Source organism: Myotis davidii, unplaced genomic scaffold (assembly GCF_000327345.1).
Source record: "Myotis davidii unplaced genomic scaffold, ASM32734v1 scaffold271, whole genome shotgun sequence".
In the NCBI taxonomy this organism is placed as follows: Eukaryota; Metazoa; Chordata; class Mammalia; order Chiroptera; family Vespertilionidae; genus Myotis; species Myotis davidii.
Window position 1 is genome coordinate 1937648 of NW_006284839.1, and position 22891 is coordinate 1960538.

The following is a 22891-nucleotide window of genomic DNA, read 5'->3' on the forward strand; positions in this document are numbered from 1 at the left end:
TATATATAACCCATAGACACTGACAATAGTGCGGCGAAGGCATGGGGCTGAGGTGGGGATGGACTAGGAGGAGTCAATGGGGAGAAAAAGAGGGGATATATGTAATACTTACCACAATAAAGATTTTAAAATAAATAAAAATCCTATATAAAAAAGGCTAATATGGCCCTAACCGTTTTGGCTCGGGGGATAGAGCATCGGCCTGCAGACTGATGGGTCCCAGGTTCGATTCCGGTCAAGGGCATGTACCTGGGTGGCAGGCATGTCCCCAGTGGGAGGCGTGCAGGAGGCAGCTGAATCGATGTTTCTCTCTCATCGATGTTTCTAACTCTGTATCCCTCTCCCTCTCCTTTCCTCTCTGTAAAAAATCAATAAAAAATATTTTTCAAAAAAAGGCTAATATACAAATAGGCCGAACGAAGGAACCACCAAGCAACCAATCGCTACAAGGTGCGCTGACCACCAGGGGCATATGCAGAACATGGCGGTAGTTAGTTGAGGCAAGATAGTGGAGCAGGTGAGTGGGGGCACCAGACCAAGGCCAGTTGCTCTTTGGGGCGAGCCTCTGGTGGTTACCGAAAATTCTTTGCTCCTGCGCACCAGGTTCCTGCCCGGTGTTCACACCTGCTGCCAGCACCGGGCCCGCTCACATCTGCAGTCGGCACCACAGTCGCCATTCGTACCCATTGCCGGTACCCGGCACCAGTTCCGATCACTTGGCGCCATCAGCGGGTGCGAGTGGCAACTGCTGGCCCTGATCACCCCTGGGGGATTCTCCACCTCCTCCTGCTCCTGAGGGGCTATCGGAGCAGCAGCCACCACTCGCATCTACTGATGGCACCAACACCACTCAAATCCATTGCTGGCGCCGGCCCCAATCGCTCCGCACCGTCAGCGGGTATGAGCAGGACTGGTGCTGTCAGCGCATATGGGAGCGGTGGGAGCAGGGCTGCCAGGAGACAGGGGACCGGGGGCCGCAGTGGGAGGGGCCGGGCAGGGGTGTGGAGGATGGGCCAAGACCCGCCCCTGTGCCTACCGCAGCCTCGAAGCCCACAGTTCAGGATGCATGAATTCGTGCACTGGGCCCCTAGTGTAAAATAAAAACATGGGCAAAGGATCGGAATAGGCAGTTCTCCAACAATATACAAATGGTCAATAAACACATGAAAGATGTCCAATATGATTATCAGTCATCAGGAAAATGCAAATCAAAACTACAAGATAGCACTTCACTCACTAGTATGGATATTAATCAAAGTCAATTAATAACAAGTTTTGTCAAGAACATGGAGAAACGCCCTAGCCAGTTTGGCTCAGTGGACAGAGCACTGGCCTGCAGACTGAAGGATCCCAGGTTTGATTCCATTCAAGGGTTCAAGGCCAAATTATGGACTCGATCCCCAGTGGGGGTGTGCAGGAGGCAGCCGATCAATGTTCTCTCTCATCACTGATGTTTCTATCTCTCTCTCCCTCTTTCTTCCTCTCTGAAATCAATAAAAATATCTAAAAATATATACATAGAAAAATATAAAACAGAATTATTAAAAAGGACAAATACTGTATGATTCCACTTACATGAAATACCCAGAGTATTCAAATTCATAAAGACAAAAAATAGAATAGTGGTTGCCAGGGGCTGGGGAAGTGGTAGTAATGGAACTTGTTTAATGGGTATAAAGTTTCAGTGTTTTAAGATGAAAGAGTTCTGGAGACTGGCCACATGACAATATGAATGGACTTAATATTACTGAACAGTATATACAGTTAAAAATGGGTAAGATGATAAATTTTATGTTATCTACCACAATTAAAAAATGAATACATCCTATAACAGTAATAAAAACTATTTTAAAACAAAGCCCCAGCCCAGCTGGCATGGCTCAGTGATTGAGTGTCAACCTATGAGCCAAGAGGTCACGGTTTGATTCCTGGTCAGAGCACCTGCCCAGGTTGTGGGCTAGATCACCAGTATGGGCATGCAGGAGGCAGCCAATCAACAATTCTCACTCATCACTGATGTTTCTCTCTTCTCCCTCTCCCTTCCTCTCTGAAATCAATAAAAACGTATTTTTTTAATAAAGCAGCAGCCCTGGCTGATGTTGCTTAGTGGTTAGAGTGTCCGCCAGTGCACCAAAGGATTTTGGGTTCCATTCCCAGTAAAGAGCACATAGCTGGGTTGCAGGTTCGATCCCCAGCAGAGTGCATGTAGGAGGCACCCAACAGATGTGTCTCTTTCACATCGATGTTTCTCTCTCCCTATTTTTCTTCCCCCACTCTGTCCCTCCCTATCCCTTCTGTCCCTCTCTAAAAAAAAAAAAAAAAAAAAATTCAATGGAAAAATACTAGTATATTTGGGTGAGGATTAACAAACAAACAAAAAAGAAGTACTGATATATGCTACAATATGGATAATCCTTGGAAACATGATCGAAGCCAGTCACAAAGACCATATATTTATGATTCAATTTACAATAAATGTCCAGAATAGACAAACCTATAGAGACAAAAAGTCACTCAGGGTTATAAAGGTGAGGAAACAAGTAGGGGGTAAAACGGTGTTAGCTAAAGGATATGGAGTTTCTTCCTGAGGTAATGAAAACATTCTAAAATTGACTGCACTTATCTGTGAATATACCAAAAACCACTCACTTATATAGTTTTAAAATGAGTAAATTGTATAAAATGTGAATTATGTCTTAATAAAGCTACTTTTTAAAAATTTAAACGCTGCTCTATCCAGAAGGAAAAATAGTAGGCCCCAAATTAGTCCTCTTGTTCCAAGGTAGTTACTGGGAAAAATAGCCTACATAACTGCAAAGGAAACTAAGACCAGCACCTAAACTAATCATGGATGTGTTCATCACATACATCAGACAAACAAAGATGAACAGACATTTAAAGAAAACCCAATTTTAGGGTTTTAAATAAGCATGCTGTGACATACCAGCATTTAAAACTGAGTTCCTGGTTACATATCAGAGTCACAAGTGCAGTTTTTTCTTTTAAATACAATTTCCTAGAGCTCTCCAGAGATCTATTAAATCGGAATCATCTCTGGGGTAAGACCCAAACACATTTTTTTTTTAGTGTACTTTTATTCCTGGATTAGGGACAAAGATCTCTGATAATGTTCATGGGTACCTTAGTAAGATTAGTATACTTTTTGTATAGAGAATTTTTTCAAGTTGAAAAGTTTCTACCTCCCTTATTAGAAAAACTATTGCTTTTCTGGAACTTGAGCAAATTTTCCTTATTTTCTCTAAAAATAATTAAAGTATATTTCCAAAAGAAATCATATAAGGAAGAGGGAATGGGTACTTAAATTTTTTTTAATATGTACAAATTAAAGAGAATTTCATTAACTTAGCTGTATAGATATACTTTGACTAATGATTATTTAGCAACAAAACACAGTTCTGTTTTGGTTTTAGTTCAAAAAAACAATTTATTTACTTACAAATCCATTAAAAACATCAAGGTTTTTTCCACTCAAGGCATCAATCTTGAATGGCCAAAACATTTATTTTATATCCAGATAGATTCTGTAAGTTTAAAGATAGTGGGATAATTACCTAGCCACAATTTATTTTTCATTTTTAGTTTTTGCTTGGTCACCAGCAAGAATAGATCCAATTGTTTATATACTTAAAACATAATAAAAATTATCATATAGCCTCTCAGATTTCCAGAATTGTGAGAATATTACCACAATCTGGCTTTATTTAAAATAGTTTCAATTGAGGCTCTAGGGTAACAATTTAAAATTTCTATATTAGATAAAATGGCTACTGAATATTAGTATGTACCATTAATAATGCATAGAGGGTGGGGCAAAAGTAGGTCTACAGTTGTGAGTACACAAAACAGTTTATTATTGTAATATTTATTAATTATTGTATTATTTTTCCATATGAACAATTGTAAACCTACTTTTGCCTCACTCTGGACATATAGTACATATTCAGTTAAGGGAAGAAAAATATTCATATGGTAGCTTTAGACCAAGTACTTCTGGTTATCTTCCCACTCGTAGCACCTACAAATCCTACCTGCAAACTTTCGTTAATTTATACTTCATGACATGTTATATTCTGCATGACTAGTACATAGCATATCAAGTGATAAATTAGTTTGAACACACGTGTTTCAGACTTTCTTCCGTAGAACTACTACATACCTGATTTTTCATCTTGTACTTCAAATTCTGCACCAGCAGATCCCAATAGTGACGCCCCATGTTGTAACAATCTACATATATCAAATCTGTCAAAATTCAATCGATCTGTAGTAGATGAATCTTCCATAGCACTTTCTGAAGTAGGTTCTAGATAAAGTTTAAAAATATTTAATTTGATCACATAGCCAAAATGTAAAATGAAAGAAAACAGCATTACTTGTGGTGGATGGGTAATATTTTAAGAAAAGTAAAAGGGGAAGTAGAAAAGCTACTGTGGATTTACTTATGATCAGCTCTTATTTATGAAAAAAAAAACTATTTAGTCGGTGGCTCCCCTCCTACAAACTATCAGAATGTTAGTGGATGTATGTATAGCTGTTTTTTGCTACAAAAGCACAATGTTATATAAAAAAATGCATCCCCCTTCATGTTGAAATACGTATAATAAATATCATGCTGTCTCCACTTACTATTAAATTAAAAAAAAAATACCAAGGTAGGGGAGAGAGCAACCAAAGGATTTGTATGCATGCATATAAGCATAACCAATGGATACAGACACCAGGGATGAGGGCATAAGTGGGGGGGTAGGGGGCCAACGGAGGGATAAGGACACATTTATAATATCTTAATCAATAAAGGAAAAAAATTTTTTAAGAAATACCAAGGTGGCCCAGCCATTGTGGCTCAGTGGTTGAGGGTCAACCTATGAACCAGGTCACGGTTTGGTTCCGGGTCAGGGCATATGCCCAGGTTGTAGGCTCCATCCCCAGTACAGAGCAAAAATCAACCAATAAATGTATAAATAAGTGGAACAACAAATTGAAGTTTCTTTCTCTCTCCTCCCCTTCCTCTCTCTCTCTAAAATCAATAAATAAAAATTAAAACAAAAAACTAGGCATAACCATCCAAACAGCCACACATAATTGTGATTAAATTTAGAAAATAATTACACTATTCTTCCACCAACAAAATAAATAGACTACTGCTTCAAAGATTTACTTTGTATTGATTTAATTTTATTTTTTAGGACATAAATTCCTTCAGGGAAGTAATAATCTCTGTAAGTCAAGCATGCTGTAGAATAATTTATTTTCTGAAGAATATTTTTATTTGCTTCAGAGAGGAAGGGAGAGGGAGAGAGATAGAAACATCAATGATGAGAGAGAATCATTGATCAGCTGCCTCCTGCATGCCCATGCTGGGGATCAAGCCTGCAACCCGGGTATGGGACCTGACCAGGAATCGAATCATGACATCCTGGTTCAGAGGTTGACGCTCAACCACTGAATCACACCTGCCAGCCTAGAATTAATAATTTAAAAAAATATGAAAACATTTGTTTAGTCTTTTTTTAAAGCATATGAAAATCACCTTATTCAATGTCATTTTTTGATAAGGCTATATCTAAAAGCATAAAAATTAAGACGTAAAATTATTAAAGTATAAAATGTATAGTTTAGTTAATTCTACAGTTAGGTGTTTTACTGCAAATAGGTTTTCCACTTAAAAGCACCTTGTTTGGTTCTTGGCACTGGATTCCACTCAGGTACATTTTTCACTATAGCTTCAACAGCTTGTCCTGCTGCTATCCGAGTATCCCAATTTGTACTCCTTAAGTATATCAGCACCTTAAAAAATGATAAAACAAAAACAGTTATATACCAGAAAATGTTGTTTGTTCAAAGTAGCCAGAACAGAGAAATACAAATTTACATGTTATTAATGTATTTTAATTTAGCAGCCATCAAATTTATATATAACATCTTGAATTAAAATCTTTTGTAAGATTATATCATACACATGAATCACTACACCTTAAAAAGAATTTTTAATAAATGAAGACTTAAGTACATTTGAAAAATAACATAGCTTTTAACCTGCTAAAAAGCAAAGTGTATATTAAGTCTTATTTAATGCAAAAAGTTATAAAAATCTAGCAGAAAGAATAAATGAGGTCAGTAAGATTGCAAGAGATAAAATCAGTATGTAAAAATCAATGGAAAGTGTTCCTATAAACTTTCAATAAACAACCTGAAAATAAAATTAAGAAAATAATTCCATTTAAATAGCATCAGAAATTATAAAATACTTAAGAATAAATTTAAGAAGTACAATACTTGAATCTGAAAATCACAAAAATTCAAAATATTGTTGATAGAAATTAAATAAGATTTAAATAAACAGAAAAATACCTCATGATCATGGATTGAAAGAATCAATATTGTGAAGATAGTTAATACTCCCTAAATTGATCTAGATTCAACAAAATTCTTCAAAATCCCAGTTGACTTTTTACAGAAATGAACAAGTTGGTCCTAAAATTTATATGGAAATGCAAGGAACTCAGAATAACCAAACAATTTTGAAAAGAATAAACTTGATAGATTCACACTTCTTGATTTCAAAACTTTCTATAAAGCAACAATTACCAAGACAGTGTGATACTGGTGAAAGAACAGTTATCTGGATTAATGGAATAGAACTAAGAGTCCAGGCCCTGGCCCAGAAGCTCAGTTGGTTAGAGCAGTGGTCGCCAACCTTTCAGACCTCATGGACCACCAGTGGTCCGCGGACCAGTGGTTGGTGACCGCTAGGTTAGAGCATTGTCCCTGATATGCCAAGGTTGCAGGTTTGATCTCCAGTTAGGGCACATACAAGAAGCAACCAATGAATGCATAAATAAGTGGAACAACACACTGATGTTTCTCTTTCTCTCCCTTTCTCTCTCTAAAATCAATTAAAAGTAATAATAATAAAGAGTCCAGAAACAATACTATGTGTCTATGATCAACTGATTTTCAACAAGAGTGCCAAGACAATTCAATGGATAAAGAGTTTTTATTAACAAATGGTGCTGGGGCAACAAAATAATGATTTTGAACCCTACCTCACACCAGACACAAAAATTAACTCAAATGGGCCATAAATCTAAAAGTAAGAGCTAAAAACTATTAAATTCTTAAAACATAGGGGTAAATCTTTGTGACACTGGGTTAGGCAAGGGTTACTTAGATATGACCCCAAAAGCACAAGTGTTGTTTTTTGCACGTGATGTTAAAAAAAAATTGGTTTTCATCAAAAGTATTAACTTTTGTGCTTCAAGGACACCATCAAGTAAGTGAAAAAACATCCAACAGACTGGAAGAACGTATCAAATACCTGATAAGGGGCTTGTATACAAAGTATATAAAAAGGTCTTACAACTCAATAATAAAATAACAAATATCAAATAAAAACAGGCAAAGGATCTGACTGTTCTCCATAAAAGATAAACAAATAGCCAATAAACACATGAAAAGATGTTCAACATCACTAGTCATCAGAAAACCCATCAAAAGTACAATGAGATATTACTTTACACTCACTAGTATGTATATAATCAAAGTCGGTTAATAAGTTCTGGCAAGGATGTTGAAAAATCAGATCTCTCATACACTGTTGTTGGGAATGTAAAACAGTGGAGCCAGTTTGGAAAACAGTCTGGCAGTTCCTCAGGATCCAGCAATTTTACTCCAGGCATATATCCAAGGGAAAGGAAAGCATGCAACCACACAAAAACCTGGACATGGATTTTCATAGCAGCATTTTCATCATAGGCCGAAAAGTAGAAACAACCCAAATGTCCATCAACTGATGAATAGATAATAAGGTATCCATATGGTATATCCTTATCTATACAATGGAATATTATTCAGCAATAAAAAGGAAGGAGGTAATGAGACATGCTACAATATGAAAGAACCATGAAAATATAAAATATTATTTTAAGTACAAGAAACCACTCACAAAAATGTCACACAACTATATAAAATGTTCAGAATATGCAAATCTATAGACAGAAACTAAATCAGTGGTTGCCTAGGACTGAGAATGAGAGAGGGAGTAATGAAGAATGACTGCTAATGAGAATGAGGCTGCTTTTGGGGGAGATAAAAATGTTTTAAAATTAGATTTCGGTGATGGTTGCACATATCTGTGAATATAATTTTAAACATCATTGAACTGCATACTTTACATGGTTGAACTGTATTATATGTAAATTCCATTTCAATAAAGCTGTTTTAAAAACAAAACTGAAAGGCAACAAGAAAACATGAAGGGAGAGAAGAGAGAGCAGGAGGTAAGAAGGTGCTAAAAACAAACTTTGCCTCATTTGGAATTATTTGATGGCAGCCAGTATGCTGGGGTCTCAGTTATGAAGACCAGAACTCACTTGGAAGGCTGGAAACTTTTTCTCAGTTCAGCACAGATTAGTCTTGTTCATTGTTTCCAGTTTCAGCTCATTCAGTCCTCTCTTCCCTTGGGATGAGAGGAAGTGGGTATGCTTCCCTATCCCTCCACCTTACACATGAGTATAATGCTGCCTAATCTGCATCCTTCTCCATTGTGAGAATATGGGACCTTAGATGTCAAATCACTGTCTCTCCATCTACATCTCGGTTAGAAATGGTAGTATCTAAGCAGGGAATACATTGGAAAGAGAGTCACTGAGTCACTGTTAACCCTTATGGTAGGAACCACATAGTACAGATTTACATATATCAACAAGGGGCTTATAACTCCTACTCCTAAGAATCAGGGAGGAACAAATGAAAATGAAAAAAGGGATAAGGTCAATGGGAAGAGAGGTATCATGGAGCTTCAAATGTCTGGGCTTATCATATTGCTCCTCTCCCAACCTATTCCCTATTCTTCCTTCCCCCAAAGCACTCTTGTTTTCACTCTGCATGCCAGAGAATTAAACATATGGAATTTGCTGCTTACTATCATATAGACATACTTCCACAAGCCCAGAGTTCAGTGAAAGTACAGTCATTGCTTGAGGAAAGAACTTAGGCTAGCATTAGGAAAACAGTGATCCAACAAAGCAGAAAGCCTCCACTTACTAAGAATATAATGACAGCTAAGTTCTCATATATTTTAATCATGCCCATGAGTACTCGTCCATTTTAAGACTGCCAACTGTGATATAATTATTAGCCATTAAAAACAAGTTAGACCACCAACAAACTAGATTAACAACTTAGTTCATTACCAAATTGGGTCAGATTCAAATTTGTGCCACAGGTAAAAAATGTTATGTTGTCACATCCCTTAAACAATTAAACTTGATGCAAAAACAAAACAAAAATAGTTTAAATCTTGCAACAAACAAAATACATTATAAATAGCAAAAATCTAAAAATATTTGAAAAATGTTAAGATATTTAATGGAATTTGAAGACCACAAGCTGTCACTAAAATAAAATAAGACAATTTCTGTCTTTACTTTTGTTATCTATGGACAAATTTTCACAATTGTATTATAATTTTTTTAAAAAAAGCATTCTTACTTTAGATAAGAGATTATGTAGTTCATGGGGATGAAGCTTTACCACTTCTCCAAGTTGCTGTGCAGCAGCTTTTCTTGTAACTGGAGTAGTGCCAGTATCCAGTAAGATAAAAAGACGGTCAAGCCTAAAATGCCAAAAATACAATGGTTATTCTGAAATGTGTTTTCTCATATGTATGAGTTAATAAATGTACTGAGCATCTGTGAACAAAGACCTATGCTAAAGCTGCAGGGGAATCTCTACTCTTAAGCAACTTGCTATGGCAAGGCAAATATACAAATAAGTAGAATATAGAATACAGTAAGATACATGTCAGAAAAAACATACAAAGTATTTTAAAGAGTAGGGACAGAGAAAACAAATACTATATCCCCAACTGTGTAATACTGAAAAGGCTTTGTAAAAGAAATGGTGTATGAGAAGGACCATAATGGTAGAAAATAAGATTTCAATACTGGTAGAGATGAGGTGGTAAAAGGGAAAGGGGAGAGACATCGGGAAGAAATAATACCACTAAGGCAATAAGAAAAGGAAGACTACATTTAGAGAAGTGACTAATAGCTTAACTGTAAGATAACAGTGGGAGACAGTAATAGTTATAGAGCTCTAATGTGGAGATCTTTGAATGTGTAGTTCAACCATGAAGGTCTTGAATTAAGAAAGTGATGAGACTGGAGCTATGTTTTAGAAAGATTGCTCTGGCAGCAGTTTGAAGCATGAAATAAAATGGAAGGAACCTTTTAGATAACTTAAGGCTAAAAGTGCAAACCTGAACTATAATCATGGCAAGACTAAAAAGAGGTTGAGAGAAATGCTGAAATCACACATGGTATAGTAATTAAGTGAAATAAATGTTAAGGAAATAAAAAGATTCTGAGACTCTAAATCTTAGAAAATGAAGATGTCATTACAAGAAATGGGAAGAACTGGTGAGGAAATGTTACAAGATGACAAGTTTACCTTGGCCGGATGGCTCAATTGTTGGAGCATCATCCCAAACCCCCGCCCCCCAAAAAGTGATGGGTTCAATTCCCTGTCAGGCCATATGCCTAGGTTGTGGGTGCATAGGAGGCAACCTATTGATGTTTCTCCCTTCCCTGCCCCCCCACCCCCACTTCCACCTTCTTCTCTCTTTAAAAATCAAACAAACATATCCTCAGAATGGATCCAGAGACATGGAAGCATGGAATAAAGTGTGGAATCTCAGAGGGAAGGTAGGGGAGGGGAGGCGGGGGGAGGTAATCAAACAAAGACCTTGTATGCATATATGCATAACCCATGGACACAGACGGTGAAGTGGTGAGGGCCTGGGGGGGGGGGGGGCCCAATGGGGAAAAAAGGGGGACATACACAATACTTTCAACAATAAAGATTTCTTTTAAAGTTAAATACATTAGATATAAAAAATAATAATAAACTGTAGAGAGGCTCATATTTTACTTCTGGGATTATTTTTCTTTTATAGAGAGCTAAAAAGTTAAAAAACAAAGTTTTGAAAATCTTTTATAAGGATAAACCTCTGGGGGCGGAAATGAAATGGGCAGGGTTTTTCTTTTTCTTTCTTTTCTGCTAGTTTTTCAAGCTAGCTAGTCACTAATAAGTACAAAATCATTATAACTGGTAAGAAATATATAACTAAAATAGGTCTTTTTCAGTCAAGAAGTTTAAGGGTACTATGAAAAGTTTTCAACTGCTTCAGAACAACACTAAGAGGCAAGGTTAAAATTTTATAGTTAAGGATGTGTAAGGACAAATATTTGAGGCAATTTAAGCCGTAACATAAAGAAAACAAAAGTAATACAGCACAGTTTTGTTCCTATATAGTGAATGGCACACTGAAGGGTTATAAAGAAATTTTTATAGGACATGCAAAAATTAACTTACTTTATACAGACATGTCCCATCTTCATTCAACGCTATCTAAATATTTGTCTTTACCCATTTATTTATCAGTTTTTGCTACAGGATTTGGTGAAGTGACTCAAGGAGATAGTGGGACAAAAGGAAAAAAAAAATTTTTCTGACAATTGGTTTTCTTAAAAAGTTCTGAGACTAAGTTGGACCCCAGACCCCGTCCCCAGAAAGTGATTTCCCACATACATCCCATACATAACTCTCAGAATCCCCTTTATTTTCATCTTTAAAAGTGGTTACAATGTTAAAGTTTATAAGAACCCTCTCTGAACCAACAAATAATCTGTACATTGCCACGACAATATGATTTTTGAATGTCTATGCTCACTGAAAAGAAATTTATGGAAAGAAAATCTAAACCTCTACAAACTACTTCCTGTAAGTATCAAGACAAATATTCATTTATTGTTTTTGTTTTTAAATATATTTTTTATTTCAGAAAGGAAGGGAGAAGGGGAGAGATAGAAACATCGATGGAGAGAATCATTGATTGGTTACCTCCTGCACGCCCTCTACTGGGGATTGAGCCTGCAACCCGGGCATGTGCCCTTGACCGGAATCGAACCTGGGACTCTCCAGTCCACAGGCCAACACTCTATTCCACTAAGCCAAACCGGCTAGGGCAAGACAAATATTCATTTAAATCTTCTATATTCTATGGCAGGCAAAATTATCAAAAATTAAATGTTTTACTATAAAAAATGTATTAGTCTTAGATCAAATTTATGCTACAATGGATGTATAATTGTACTAGAAGGCCCAGTGCACAGATTCATGCACTGGTGGGGTACCTTGGCCTGGCCTGCTCCCTCTCACAATCCAGGACACCTCAGGGGATGTGGGACTGCCAGTTTTGGCCCGATCCCCACAGGCCAGGCAGAGGGACCCCACCGGTGCACAAATCTGTGCACTGGGCCGGTTTCAGCCCAATCCTCACAGGCCAGGCAGAGGGTCCCCACCAGTGCATGCCTCTAGTATGCATATAAGATCTTTGGTTAATCTCCTCCCGCCCTCCCCTCTGAGATTCATCAATCTGTTCCATGTTTCCATGTACCTGCATTGAGCATCTGTCCCCCGGTGGCTGTGCACATCATAGCTACTCGTCGAACGGTCGCTTAGAGATTGCTGCATGTACTCATGTATTCTTTATAACAATACTGGAGGCCCAGTGCACGAATTCATGCACCAGTGGGGTCCCTCAGCCTGGCCTGCAGGATCAGGCCGAAATGGCTCTGATCCCTGGGGAGGGATGCAGGAGGTTGGCCAGCCCATGAGGGACCGCGGGAGGGCTCCAGGGCATGTCCGGCCCATCTTGCTCAGTCCCAATTAGCTGGACCCTAGCAACAAGCTAACCTACCAGTCAGAGCAACTGCCCGCTGGTGGTCAATGCACATCATAGCAACTGGTCGACCGGTCAACTGTCTGCCCCCAGGTGGTTGCACATCATAGCAAATGGATGAGCAGCCTTAGCATATCATTAGCATATTACACTTTGACTGGTTGAATGGATGACCAGACACTTAGCATAGTAGGCTTTTATTATATAGGATATTTCTTCAATATATGTATAGTTCACAAAGATTCAGCACTTTCCTATAGGAAACAGTGATAAAATGAAAAACAAGACTGGAAATTAGAGAAGCTTTAAAGGTCCTACTTCTGTCACTTATTAGAGGACTTAGGGAAGCTCACTTTGCTTAACCTCTTATTTTGGAGGTAAAACTAGACATTTTTGGCTATATTTTACAGCATCACATCATTGCAACATTTTTGTATTTTTTCTTATATAATGTTTTTCATAGCTTTGACACCTGATGTCAAATTCCTTAGACATCTGCCAAGATTTTAACTACTTCATAATTCCTTTTCCATATGGAGTTTCTGCTTTTTTGTGACCAAAAGCAAAGCTGGCCACAAAATGAACACTCTAAGGAAGTGGCAATACTAACCTGTTTATAAATCCATGTGCAAAAAGTTGAAAGAAAATTCAGTTTTCAAAATTTTCCCCAATCATTTCCACATTCTTCAAACCCCAATTACCATTCTCTATTCCTTAAAAAGGAGCAGACACCCTGCCAGTGATGCTCAGTGGTTGAAGATCAACCTATGAACCAGGAGATCATGCCTGGGTTGTGGGCTCGATCCCCAATAGGGGGCGTGAAGAAGGCAGCCAATCAATGATTCTCTCTCATCACTGATGTTTCTATCTCTCTCCCCACCTCTTCCTTCCTCTCTGAAATCAATTTTTTTAAAAAAAAGGGCTACTTCGCCGAAACCGGTTTGGCTCAGTGGATAGAGCGTCGGCCTGCGGACTGAAAGGTCCGAGGTTCGATTCCGGTTAAGGGCATGTACCTGGGTTGCAGGCACATCCCCGGTGGGGGATGTGCAGGAGGCAGCTGGTCGATGTTTCTCCCTCATCGATATTTCTGACTCTCTATCTCTCTCCCTTCCTCTCTGTAAAAAATCAATAAAAAATATTTTAAAAAAAAGGGCTACTTCACTGTATAGACAGATCTCCAGGATATGGAACACAAATGATCTCAAGTTCTCTCTTAACTATCTCTAAAGATTGGTCTTTATACGTATCCTCTCTATTAGTATCTTGAACCACTGCTTAAAAACACCTCTTTTATTTCCTCCTCATACAATTTAATTTTTTTTTTAAATATATTTTATTGATTTTTTACAGAGAGGAAGGGAGAGAGATAGAGAGTTAGAAACATCGATGAGAGAGAAACATCGATCAGCTGCCTCCTGCACATCTCCTACTGGAGATGTGCCCGCAACCCAGGTACATGCCCTTGACCGGAATCGAACCTGGGACCTTTCAGTCCGCAGGCTGACGCTCTATCCACTGAGCCAAACCGGTTTCGGCCATACAATTTAATTTTTATCAGTCACGTTTCTAATCCTTCTCTATTACTGAAATAGCATACCTGAAAGTCACCAATGAACTTGTAAGATCCAAATCCAATTTTCTTGACTCTTCTATGACATCTGATATCAGCAAATACTCCTTAAAATACTTTCTTTTCTAAATTTTCATATTTTATTACCCTGCTCTTCTTTGAATTCAATTCTTTCATTGATTTCCCTATTCTTAACACATTTAATATGAACATTCTCCCAGATTCTATCCTTGGTTGCTCATCTCTCACCAGTTTCTCCCTTAGGAAACTATATTATTTATTAAAACTATAACACAGTACAAATAGTCCCTAACTCTGGCCCATCTGGAAGCTCTAGTGCCACACTTTCAACTGCCTGATAAGCATAATCTCATACTGATGTGATATTATTTGCCAGATTTACTTCCTTAAGCACCCTTTGGTCAAATGGCTACCTTATTCTAAACTTTTTAATGGCTCACCCTTGCCTATCAGATAGCAATCAAAAACAAAAAAGTCTCTCCCAAACATGAACCTTTTTGGTGTTCATAACTTTGTCTATACTGTTTCTTCCACTTAGAATGCCTTTTCTGGGTTCAATTCTTCAGCTAGCTCCCATCCATCAAGATTTAAAGTTGTGCCCTAGTTGGTTTGGCTCAGTGGATAGAGTATCGGCCTGCAGACTGAAGGGTCCCAAGTTCGATTCCAGTCAAGGGCACATGACCAGGATGCGGGCTTGATCCTCAATAGGGGATGTGCAGAAGGCAGCCACCGATCAATGATTCTCTCTCATCATTGATGTTTCTCTCTCTCTCTCCCCCTCTCCCTTCCTCTCTGAAATCACTAAAAAATATATATTTTTTAAAAAGATTTAAAGTTGTTTACCCTTTGAAACCATTTCAAACTACTAAACCATAGAGATTATTTCCTCTTCCGAAATCCACATGAATTCTCATCTTAAATGGCCATTTTGGTATTTATTATGCTTTGCTTTGTGGCATCTCTTACACTGAGTTGTCACATGATGTCTTATGCTCATTAGGCTTCACCTCCTTTGATGATTCTTTTTGCCCCGCTCCCCCACAATACTTTTCACAGTGTCTCTGCACAGTATTTAAATGTAGTTGAGTAGTTGGTGCTTACTGTGATTAAAATTACAAAGAAAAGTTCAAATTTCTTGGGAACAAATTTAGGCACCATTTTTAAGCAAAAAAAAGTGTGCTGTATTAAATTTTTTTTTTTTGCTTCCTTTGAGAAACAACCTTAATTTACCAGAGACGTATTACATAAAAACAAATTATTAAAATAACAGAACTGATGGTAAGATAATATTTCAATTAATGAAGAGATTAGCATAACAGTCTTCAGCATTCTGAACATCAAGGCACTTACGTCTGCTCCCAACAGCAAGCTGAAAGAGACCATGCAGTAAGCACTGTATTCCTTCAGTAATTTACACCCTTCCTAAACTTTCCTTTAGTCCCCTGCTATCTAGCTTCATCAGAACCACAAGCTGCCCAAAGACCAACTCCTAACTTAATGCTGATCTGTCTCAGCCACACAGTTACTCCCGCCTCTCCTTTCTGCAAAGCCTTTTATCCCAATGCCACGTCATGTCACCTGTGCTCCTCCAATAGCCAAATGCCCTAAGAGTAGCAGATCAGCTCACTCTCTCATGCAGTTCTAGGTCCGTTTATTCTCACATCTTCTACCTGGTGGTAATAAACATGTCTCCCTGAACAGAGGAATGGAGACACAAGATGCTTTCTTGATCCTCTTGACTCACAGTCTCTTTTGGAGTTCTCCATTCCTCTCTCCAGGACAGCAGATTAGACATCACATAAAAGGCAGAACAAAGAGATGCAGACCAGGATCTGACAAGAGGGCAGTCTGATCTGTTACCCCACGGTAGACAGCTATAAGGCAAGCAGGGTAAGCATCAGGGCCAGGCCACAATGGAAAAGGCTGGTATAGTGAACTGATGGGAGAGGGGCAAGGGCTTGAGACAGGGTCAGTATTATGTTGGAGGGCAGACAGGGCCTCTGGTGAGGGAGAGGTCCTGAATGAAGCTAGGTGGTCAGAAGAAAAAGGAAGTTAAAAGAAGGGCTGATTGAGGAACACAGTACTTACCACAATACTTCAGCTAAACCTTCTCTTGCAGAAAAGCTAGTAGAAAAAAATGCCATTCTTCATTCTCTGAAGATAGACAGATGGAGAAGAAGAAAGAGGTAACAGATGTCAACTGTATAAAAGGTACCAAAGAAGATAGAAGAATAATTTAAATAAAACCTAAGGTAATTATATTTGACAATATCCACTACTTAGGAATCTACTGATGATAAGAAATCTGGCCCATTTTCAATTTGGGTTTTAATTCAGAGAGATAACTACTCAAGACATGATTCATGTTTTGTTTACCTACTTGTGATTTCAGGCAACTGTTCTAAAGACTACCTACGAAAAGGAAAGAGTACAAGAAGTTTGTAGAGTTTATACTGGCAGCTGCAATCTAATCCCTCTTCTTTTCAGCTCTCTGCATTATGATACCTCATAAAGACATAAAAAGAAACTGAAAGAAGTCATACAGGGTGGGCTAAAGTAGGCTTACAGTTGCAATACAAATAAATATTAATTAATTAATAATAATACAAGAATAAACTGTGTTTTGCATACTCACAACTATACACCACTTTTGTCCACTCCTACATATTATTACTATGCCCTAGATTACTACTCCATCACTAATAAACAGGTATATGTTGCATTTCCACTCCTAAGCCAGTTGAAGATGAAAGAAAAAAGGTATAAAATATAACTTCCTGCCAAGACCGGTTTGGCTCAGTGGATAGAGCGTCGGCCTGCGAACTGAGAGGTCCCAGGTTCGATTCCGGTCAAGGGCATGTACCTTGGTTGTGGGCACATCCCCAGTGGGAGATGTGCAGGAGGCAGCTGATCAATGTTTCTCTCTCATCGATGTTTCTAACTCTCTATCTCTCTCCCTTCCTCTCTGTAAAAAATCAATAAAATATATTAAAAAAATAAAATAAAATAAAATAAAACTTCCTTAATCTACTTCCAATCTCAATATTCTCAGAATAAACTTAATCTCTGAAAAATTGTGGAAGATCAACCAACAGAATACCTCACAAGAATGGCTTTGTAACCTTAACTAAAAGAGAATGATCAGTCAATTCTGTCCATTTTGTTAGGTATTTTTTATATTTAGCAAAAAAATTACATTAAAATTTAAAACAGAAATTATCTAAATTTTCACTTTTCTTTATTATATAGGGAATAAGGTAAGAAAATAAATATCTAACATTAACCCTGTCCTAAGTCCCACATATTATCATTAAGAAAGTTACAGTCAAAAGAAAAAAATTTCCAAGAAATTCTCTAGCCTGGTGTTTTAAAGCACAAATCTTCTAATTCAAACTACGGGTAATTTGAAACTATGCTAATGTTATGCTCTTTAAACAAGGATGTAGATTAATTTAAGATACCACGGAGAACACAAGGGTGAATATGAAGATGTGAAGCCACACCAAAGCCAGGGGCACAGCCAGGTGCATGCTAGATAAATTGTATTTCCCCCACAACCACACTAGAACATAAACTCCCTGGGAATGGGGACTCCATTTTTGTTCTCTGTTGTATCTCCAGTGCCTAGAATATAGAAAGCATTCTGCAAATACTTGTTAAATGAATGCTTAGGTATATATACATACACCGGTGTGACTCAATTGGTGTCATCCTGGGCACCAAGAGGCCTCCAGTAGGATCTGGGTCAGGGCATGTGCATAAGTTTCAGGCTCAATCCAGGGTAGGGGTTGTGCAGGAGGTAGTCAATTGATTTTTTTTGCCCTCGTATCAATGTTTCTCCATCTCCTCTCCCTTCGCCTCTCTTTAAAAATCAATAGCAATATATATATTTTTAAATACAACAAAGTTATGTTTTCTCCTTCAGGACATTTTTTCCTAATCTCGTTCCCTACCTAATAGCCTATTGCCTTTTGTATGATTTTTGTTTGTTTTTTTAATAAACTTTTAAAAAATATTTTTATTGATTTCAGAGAGAAAGGTAAAAGAGTGATAGAAACATCAATAATGAAAGAGCATCACTGATTGGCTGCTTCCTGCATGCCCCCCTCTGGAGACCGAGCCTGCAACCCAGGCATGTGCCTTGGACCAGAATCGAACCTGGGACCCTTTAGTCTGTAGGACAACACTCTATCCACTGAACCAAAATGGCTAGGCTGTATGATTTTATCTTAAAGATAAAATATAGGTTCTTTAGAAGAACTATCTGTGGTTTTAAAACAATACAAAATTATACACTTTCCCCATGTATATCAAAATCTCTGGATGCTCAAGTCCCTTATATAAAAAAGAGGCCCAGTGCACGAAATTTGTGCACAGGTAGGGTCCCAAGGCCTGGCCAGCGATCAGGGCCAGTTGGGGCCTTCCTTCCCCTGCTGCCTTCCTTCATTCCACACCACCCCCTGGTGGTCAGCACATGTCACAGTGAGCGATCGAACTCCCGGTCTCCTGGTCGAACTCCCGAGGGGATACTTTGCATATTAGCCTTTTATATAGAGAGAAGATAAAAGATGGCATAGTATTTGCATATAACCTACATATATCATCCCATATATAGCAGGTCCTCAACATCATTTTGTTTAAGGTTGTTTTATTATAATGTTGATGAGATGATGAGATGCCACAGGAAATTAACTCTTGTTTATACCAGTTAGCATATGGTAAAATGGTTTCATTATAAGTTGCTTCCCTTAAAGTCTTAGGATCCATCAACAATGTTAAGTGAGGACTTGCTGTAGTTTAAATCATTTCTAGATTACATATAATACCAAATACAATGCAAATACTATGTAAATAGCTGTTACACTGTATTGTTTAGGGCAGGGGTGGAGCCATATAAAACCCACAAAATCATTTGGTCTGCCCCTGCCAAGGCAACCACAGGTGACACTAGAAATTCAATAAATCCAGATGCTTTTTTCATAGCTACATAAATTTATATTCAATAAATTATATTAAGCAAATGATATAAATATCCAAATGGCCCATGGCAGAAAAAAGGTTCCTCACCTCTGGTTTAGGGGATGACAAGAGTCCATACATGTTCAGTACAAACACAACCATTGTAGGCCTAACTACATAGTACACATCAACAACAATGTAACTTCTTTCCCCAAAATATTTTTAATCCAGATCCATGATTGCTTGAATCCACAGATATAGAACCTGCAGATACGGAGCGCCCACTGTATGTAATTCATAATAGTCCCTTCTGTCAATCCTATAATGAATTAAAATTTGTAGTAAAAGAGGAATAGGCTTAGCAAATACAAGAAACATATGCTGTCCTATAGATAATTAAGATCATTTTAGCATTTCTCCTGTCACTAGGAAGAATCCACTGGAACTTCCCCCACATCAAGAAACTTCCTTTTACTTGGCAGAACAGACCTGTTGAAACAATGTTTCTCCGAAGTATCAGCAGTGCAGAGAGAATTACCAAAACTAAGCAAAGTTCTGTTCATATGTAGCAATTTGTTTCTTCCATAACAGGATATGTTCCGATTTTTTCCTGAATCCTTTCTGAACACTGCATCATTTTCAAATGCAAAGGTATATGTCACAGATGTAAGATGTAGCTTCTAATGTAGTCAAGTCATAACTACTGTCTAGGCATTTTAGACATGAACCTCATTTTGTTTAGCTTATAACACTGAGGAAAAATTCTCTATATTTAAAAATTTCCTCTATATGATCAAGGAAAAACTGTTCATATTAACTAGTCAATGTAAAACAACAGTCAACTGATTCAATTGTGGCATAAACAGGCAAAGGCATCAAAAACAATCTTTAAAAAACAAATCTCTGCCCTGACCAGTTTGGCTTAGTGGATAGAGCGTCGACCTGCAGACTGAAGGGTCCCAGATTCGATTCCGGTCAAGGACATGTACCTTGGGTTGCGGGCATATCCCCACTAGGGGTTGTGCAGGAGGCAGCTGATCAATGTTTCTAACTCTCTATCCCTCTCTCTTCCTCTCTGTAAAAAATCAATAAAATATATATTTTTTAAAAATCTGTATTAAGCCATCGAGCCCAACAGTTACAGATTCACCATCTTCTATAATGAGCATAATACTCTAACAATTGTTCTAAAACTACCCCAACTAGGTAGTGACAGGTGATACTAGAGCAGCGGTTCTCAACCTGTGGGTTGCGACCCCTTTGGCGGTCGAACAACCCTTTCACAGGCGTCACCTAAGACCATCCTGCCTATCAGATATGTACATTATGATTCATAACAGTAGCAACATTACAGTTATGAAGTAGCAAAGAAAATAATTTTATGGTTGGGTCACAACATGAGGAACTGCATTTAAAGGGTCAGAAGTTTGAGAACCACTGTACTAGAGAAAGGATCACAAAATAAAACAGCAGAATTCAAAGATTTAACAACTGTAATATAAATTGTGTGAAAGCAACACGAAAAGCAGTAATATATACTAATTTGTCTTTTTGCTGAGGCTGGTTTTGTAGGAGCAAGTCAAGTAGCTAGTGAGTGAGCATTGCTTATTTTCCAGCATTCACATGTAAAGGGTAACTTTGTTCTCTACTCCTACATTTATATACTCCTTAACAATTGTTTATTAAGGGTCGAAAGGAATTATAATTTTTCAGTAATATTTCACTGCATTTTATGGAGAACTTCAAATGCTACCATAGTGTATGTGCTGCTGAAGGGAGAACAAAATGCTATAATTGTACTTGCAATTTTAGAGGGTCCTAAAGTTTGTGGTGGGTGTTGTTTTTGTGAAATTTAACTCACCCATGTGCATTTTGTCACAGTCTTACAATTCAAAGTATAATAAATCTATAGGCCTTTATAAAACTAACCAGGGTCTAAAAAATTTGATCATTCAAAATGCAGTAATAGCCAATTTGCATTCTAAAATGCCACATTATCACAGAATTGTACCAATTATAAACTTTTAAAAATAACTCTAGCCCAGCTAGTGTGGCTCAGCAGTTGAGCATCAAACCAGGAATCAAAAGGTTTCCAGTTCGATTTCCAGTCAGGACACATGCCCGGGTTACGTCTCAAACCCCGAATTTCTCTCTATCCCTTTCCCTTCCTCTCTCTCTCTCTCACTCTCTCTCTCTCTCAAATTCAATTTAAAAATATATAAAAAATAATTCTAATAATATTTATTATGTTAAGTTATAAGCCTAGCCAATATTCCAGAAGAAAAAAATAGTGTAGCTAAACTCAGAAGCACTCACTGGAAAACACTGGAAATATTTTACTATATATAAATTACAGTAAATCATGACAAGTATTAAAACAAGAAACAAAAAAAACTCATTTAAAAAAATGTACTGAGCACCTAGTAGGAGCCAGGACCTCCTGCAAGGGATAGAAAGATCAAACATATTCCCTTCTCTCACAAAGTATCCTATATAATAAAAGGCTAATATGCAAATCGACCAAACTGCGGAATGATTGGTTGCTATGCCATGCAATTCCACCTTGGGCCGTGAGTTTGTTGTTGCTGGGGCACTGTCGGCCCCGAATCTGGTTTACTGCAGATTGCATTCCACACTCTGTACAACAGCAACTTTGCAGAGTGCCCTCTCACACTCCAGGACCTCTAGGGGTATGTCGGAGAGCCTGTTTAGGCTCGATCTCCGCAGGCCAGGCCCAGGAACCCTACCTGCTGGAGGGACCATGAGAGGTTGGCTCCAGGCCGTGTCTGGCCCTGCCCTGTAAGCCACCTTCTAATTAATTTCCTTTCAATGTGCGATTGCATTCCACACTCTGTACAACAGCAACTTTGCAGAGTGCCCTCTCACACTCCAGGACCTCTAGGGGTATGTCGGAGAGCCTGTTTAGGCTCGATCTCCGCAGGCCAGGCCCAGGAACCCTACCTGCTGGAGGGACCATGAGAGGTTGGCTCCAGGCCGTGTCTGGCCCTGCCCTGTAAGCCACCTTCTAATTAATTTCCTTTCAATGTGCACAAATCCATGCACTGGGTCACTAGTGATAAATATGATTGACAGAAGAACACATTGGTGCAAAAAGCTCAGATGAAGTAAAGGCCAGAGAAGGCTTCCTGAACAAACTGACATATTGCCTTAGACCCAGAATATAAGGTTGGAATTAGTCAGACTTAGGGGTGGGACACAAGAAAGAAATGTTCCAGAAATAAAGATTAGGAGGTGAGAACACAAATTTGGAAACGGGGAGAAAGGAAGTGAGAGAGACACAGAACTTGACACAAGATGAAGCTAAAAACGTGAAGCAGTAATCAGATCACAAAAGACCTGGAAAGATGTGTTTGTTGAGAAATTTGGACTTTATCCCATGTCATTAGAAAACTATTGGGGTTTAAGCAGAAAAGTGACAATATTAAAATGTGTACATTAGCAAGTGACATGGCTGAAGTAAAGAATATGTTAGAAAGAGCTACCATCGGAGGCAAGAAAATCAACTCGTGGCTGTTCCAAGTGTCTTGGATTAGAGATGACGGTGGTATGAAGCA

At 38.2% G+C, this 22891-nt stretch overlaps 1 protein-coding gene across 1 annotated transcript in view; it reads right to left on the reverse strand.

Annotated features, from left to right (window-relative positions):
* The window catches only part of BTAF1 (B-TFIID TATA-box binding protein associated factor 1), a 92975-nt gene extending 76431 nt beyond the window's left edge, over nt 1-16544 (reverse strand). The window contains 4 exon segments of the mRNA XM_006755114.2: nt 4178-4324; nt 5694-5808; nt 9514-9637; nt 16446-16544. Coding sequence (XP_006755177.2) covers nt 4178-4324; nt 5694-5808; nt 9514-9637; nt 16446-16501 — 442 coding nt within the window. The 5' untranslated portion in view covers nt 16502-16544.
* Between the last annotated feature and the right edge of the window lie 6347 nt (nt 16545-22891).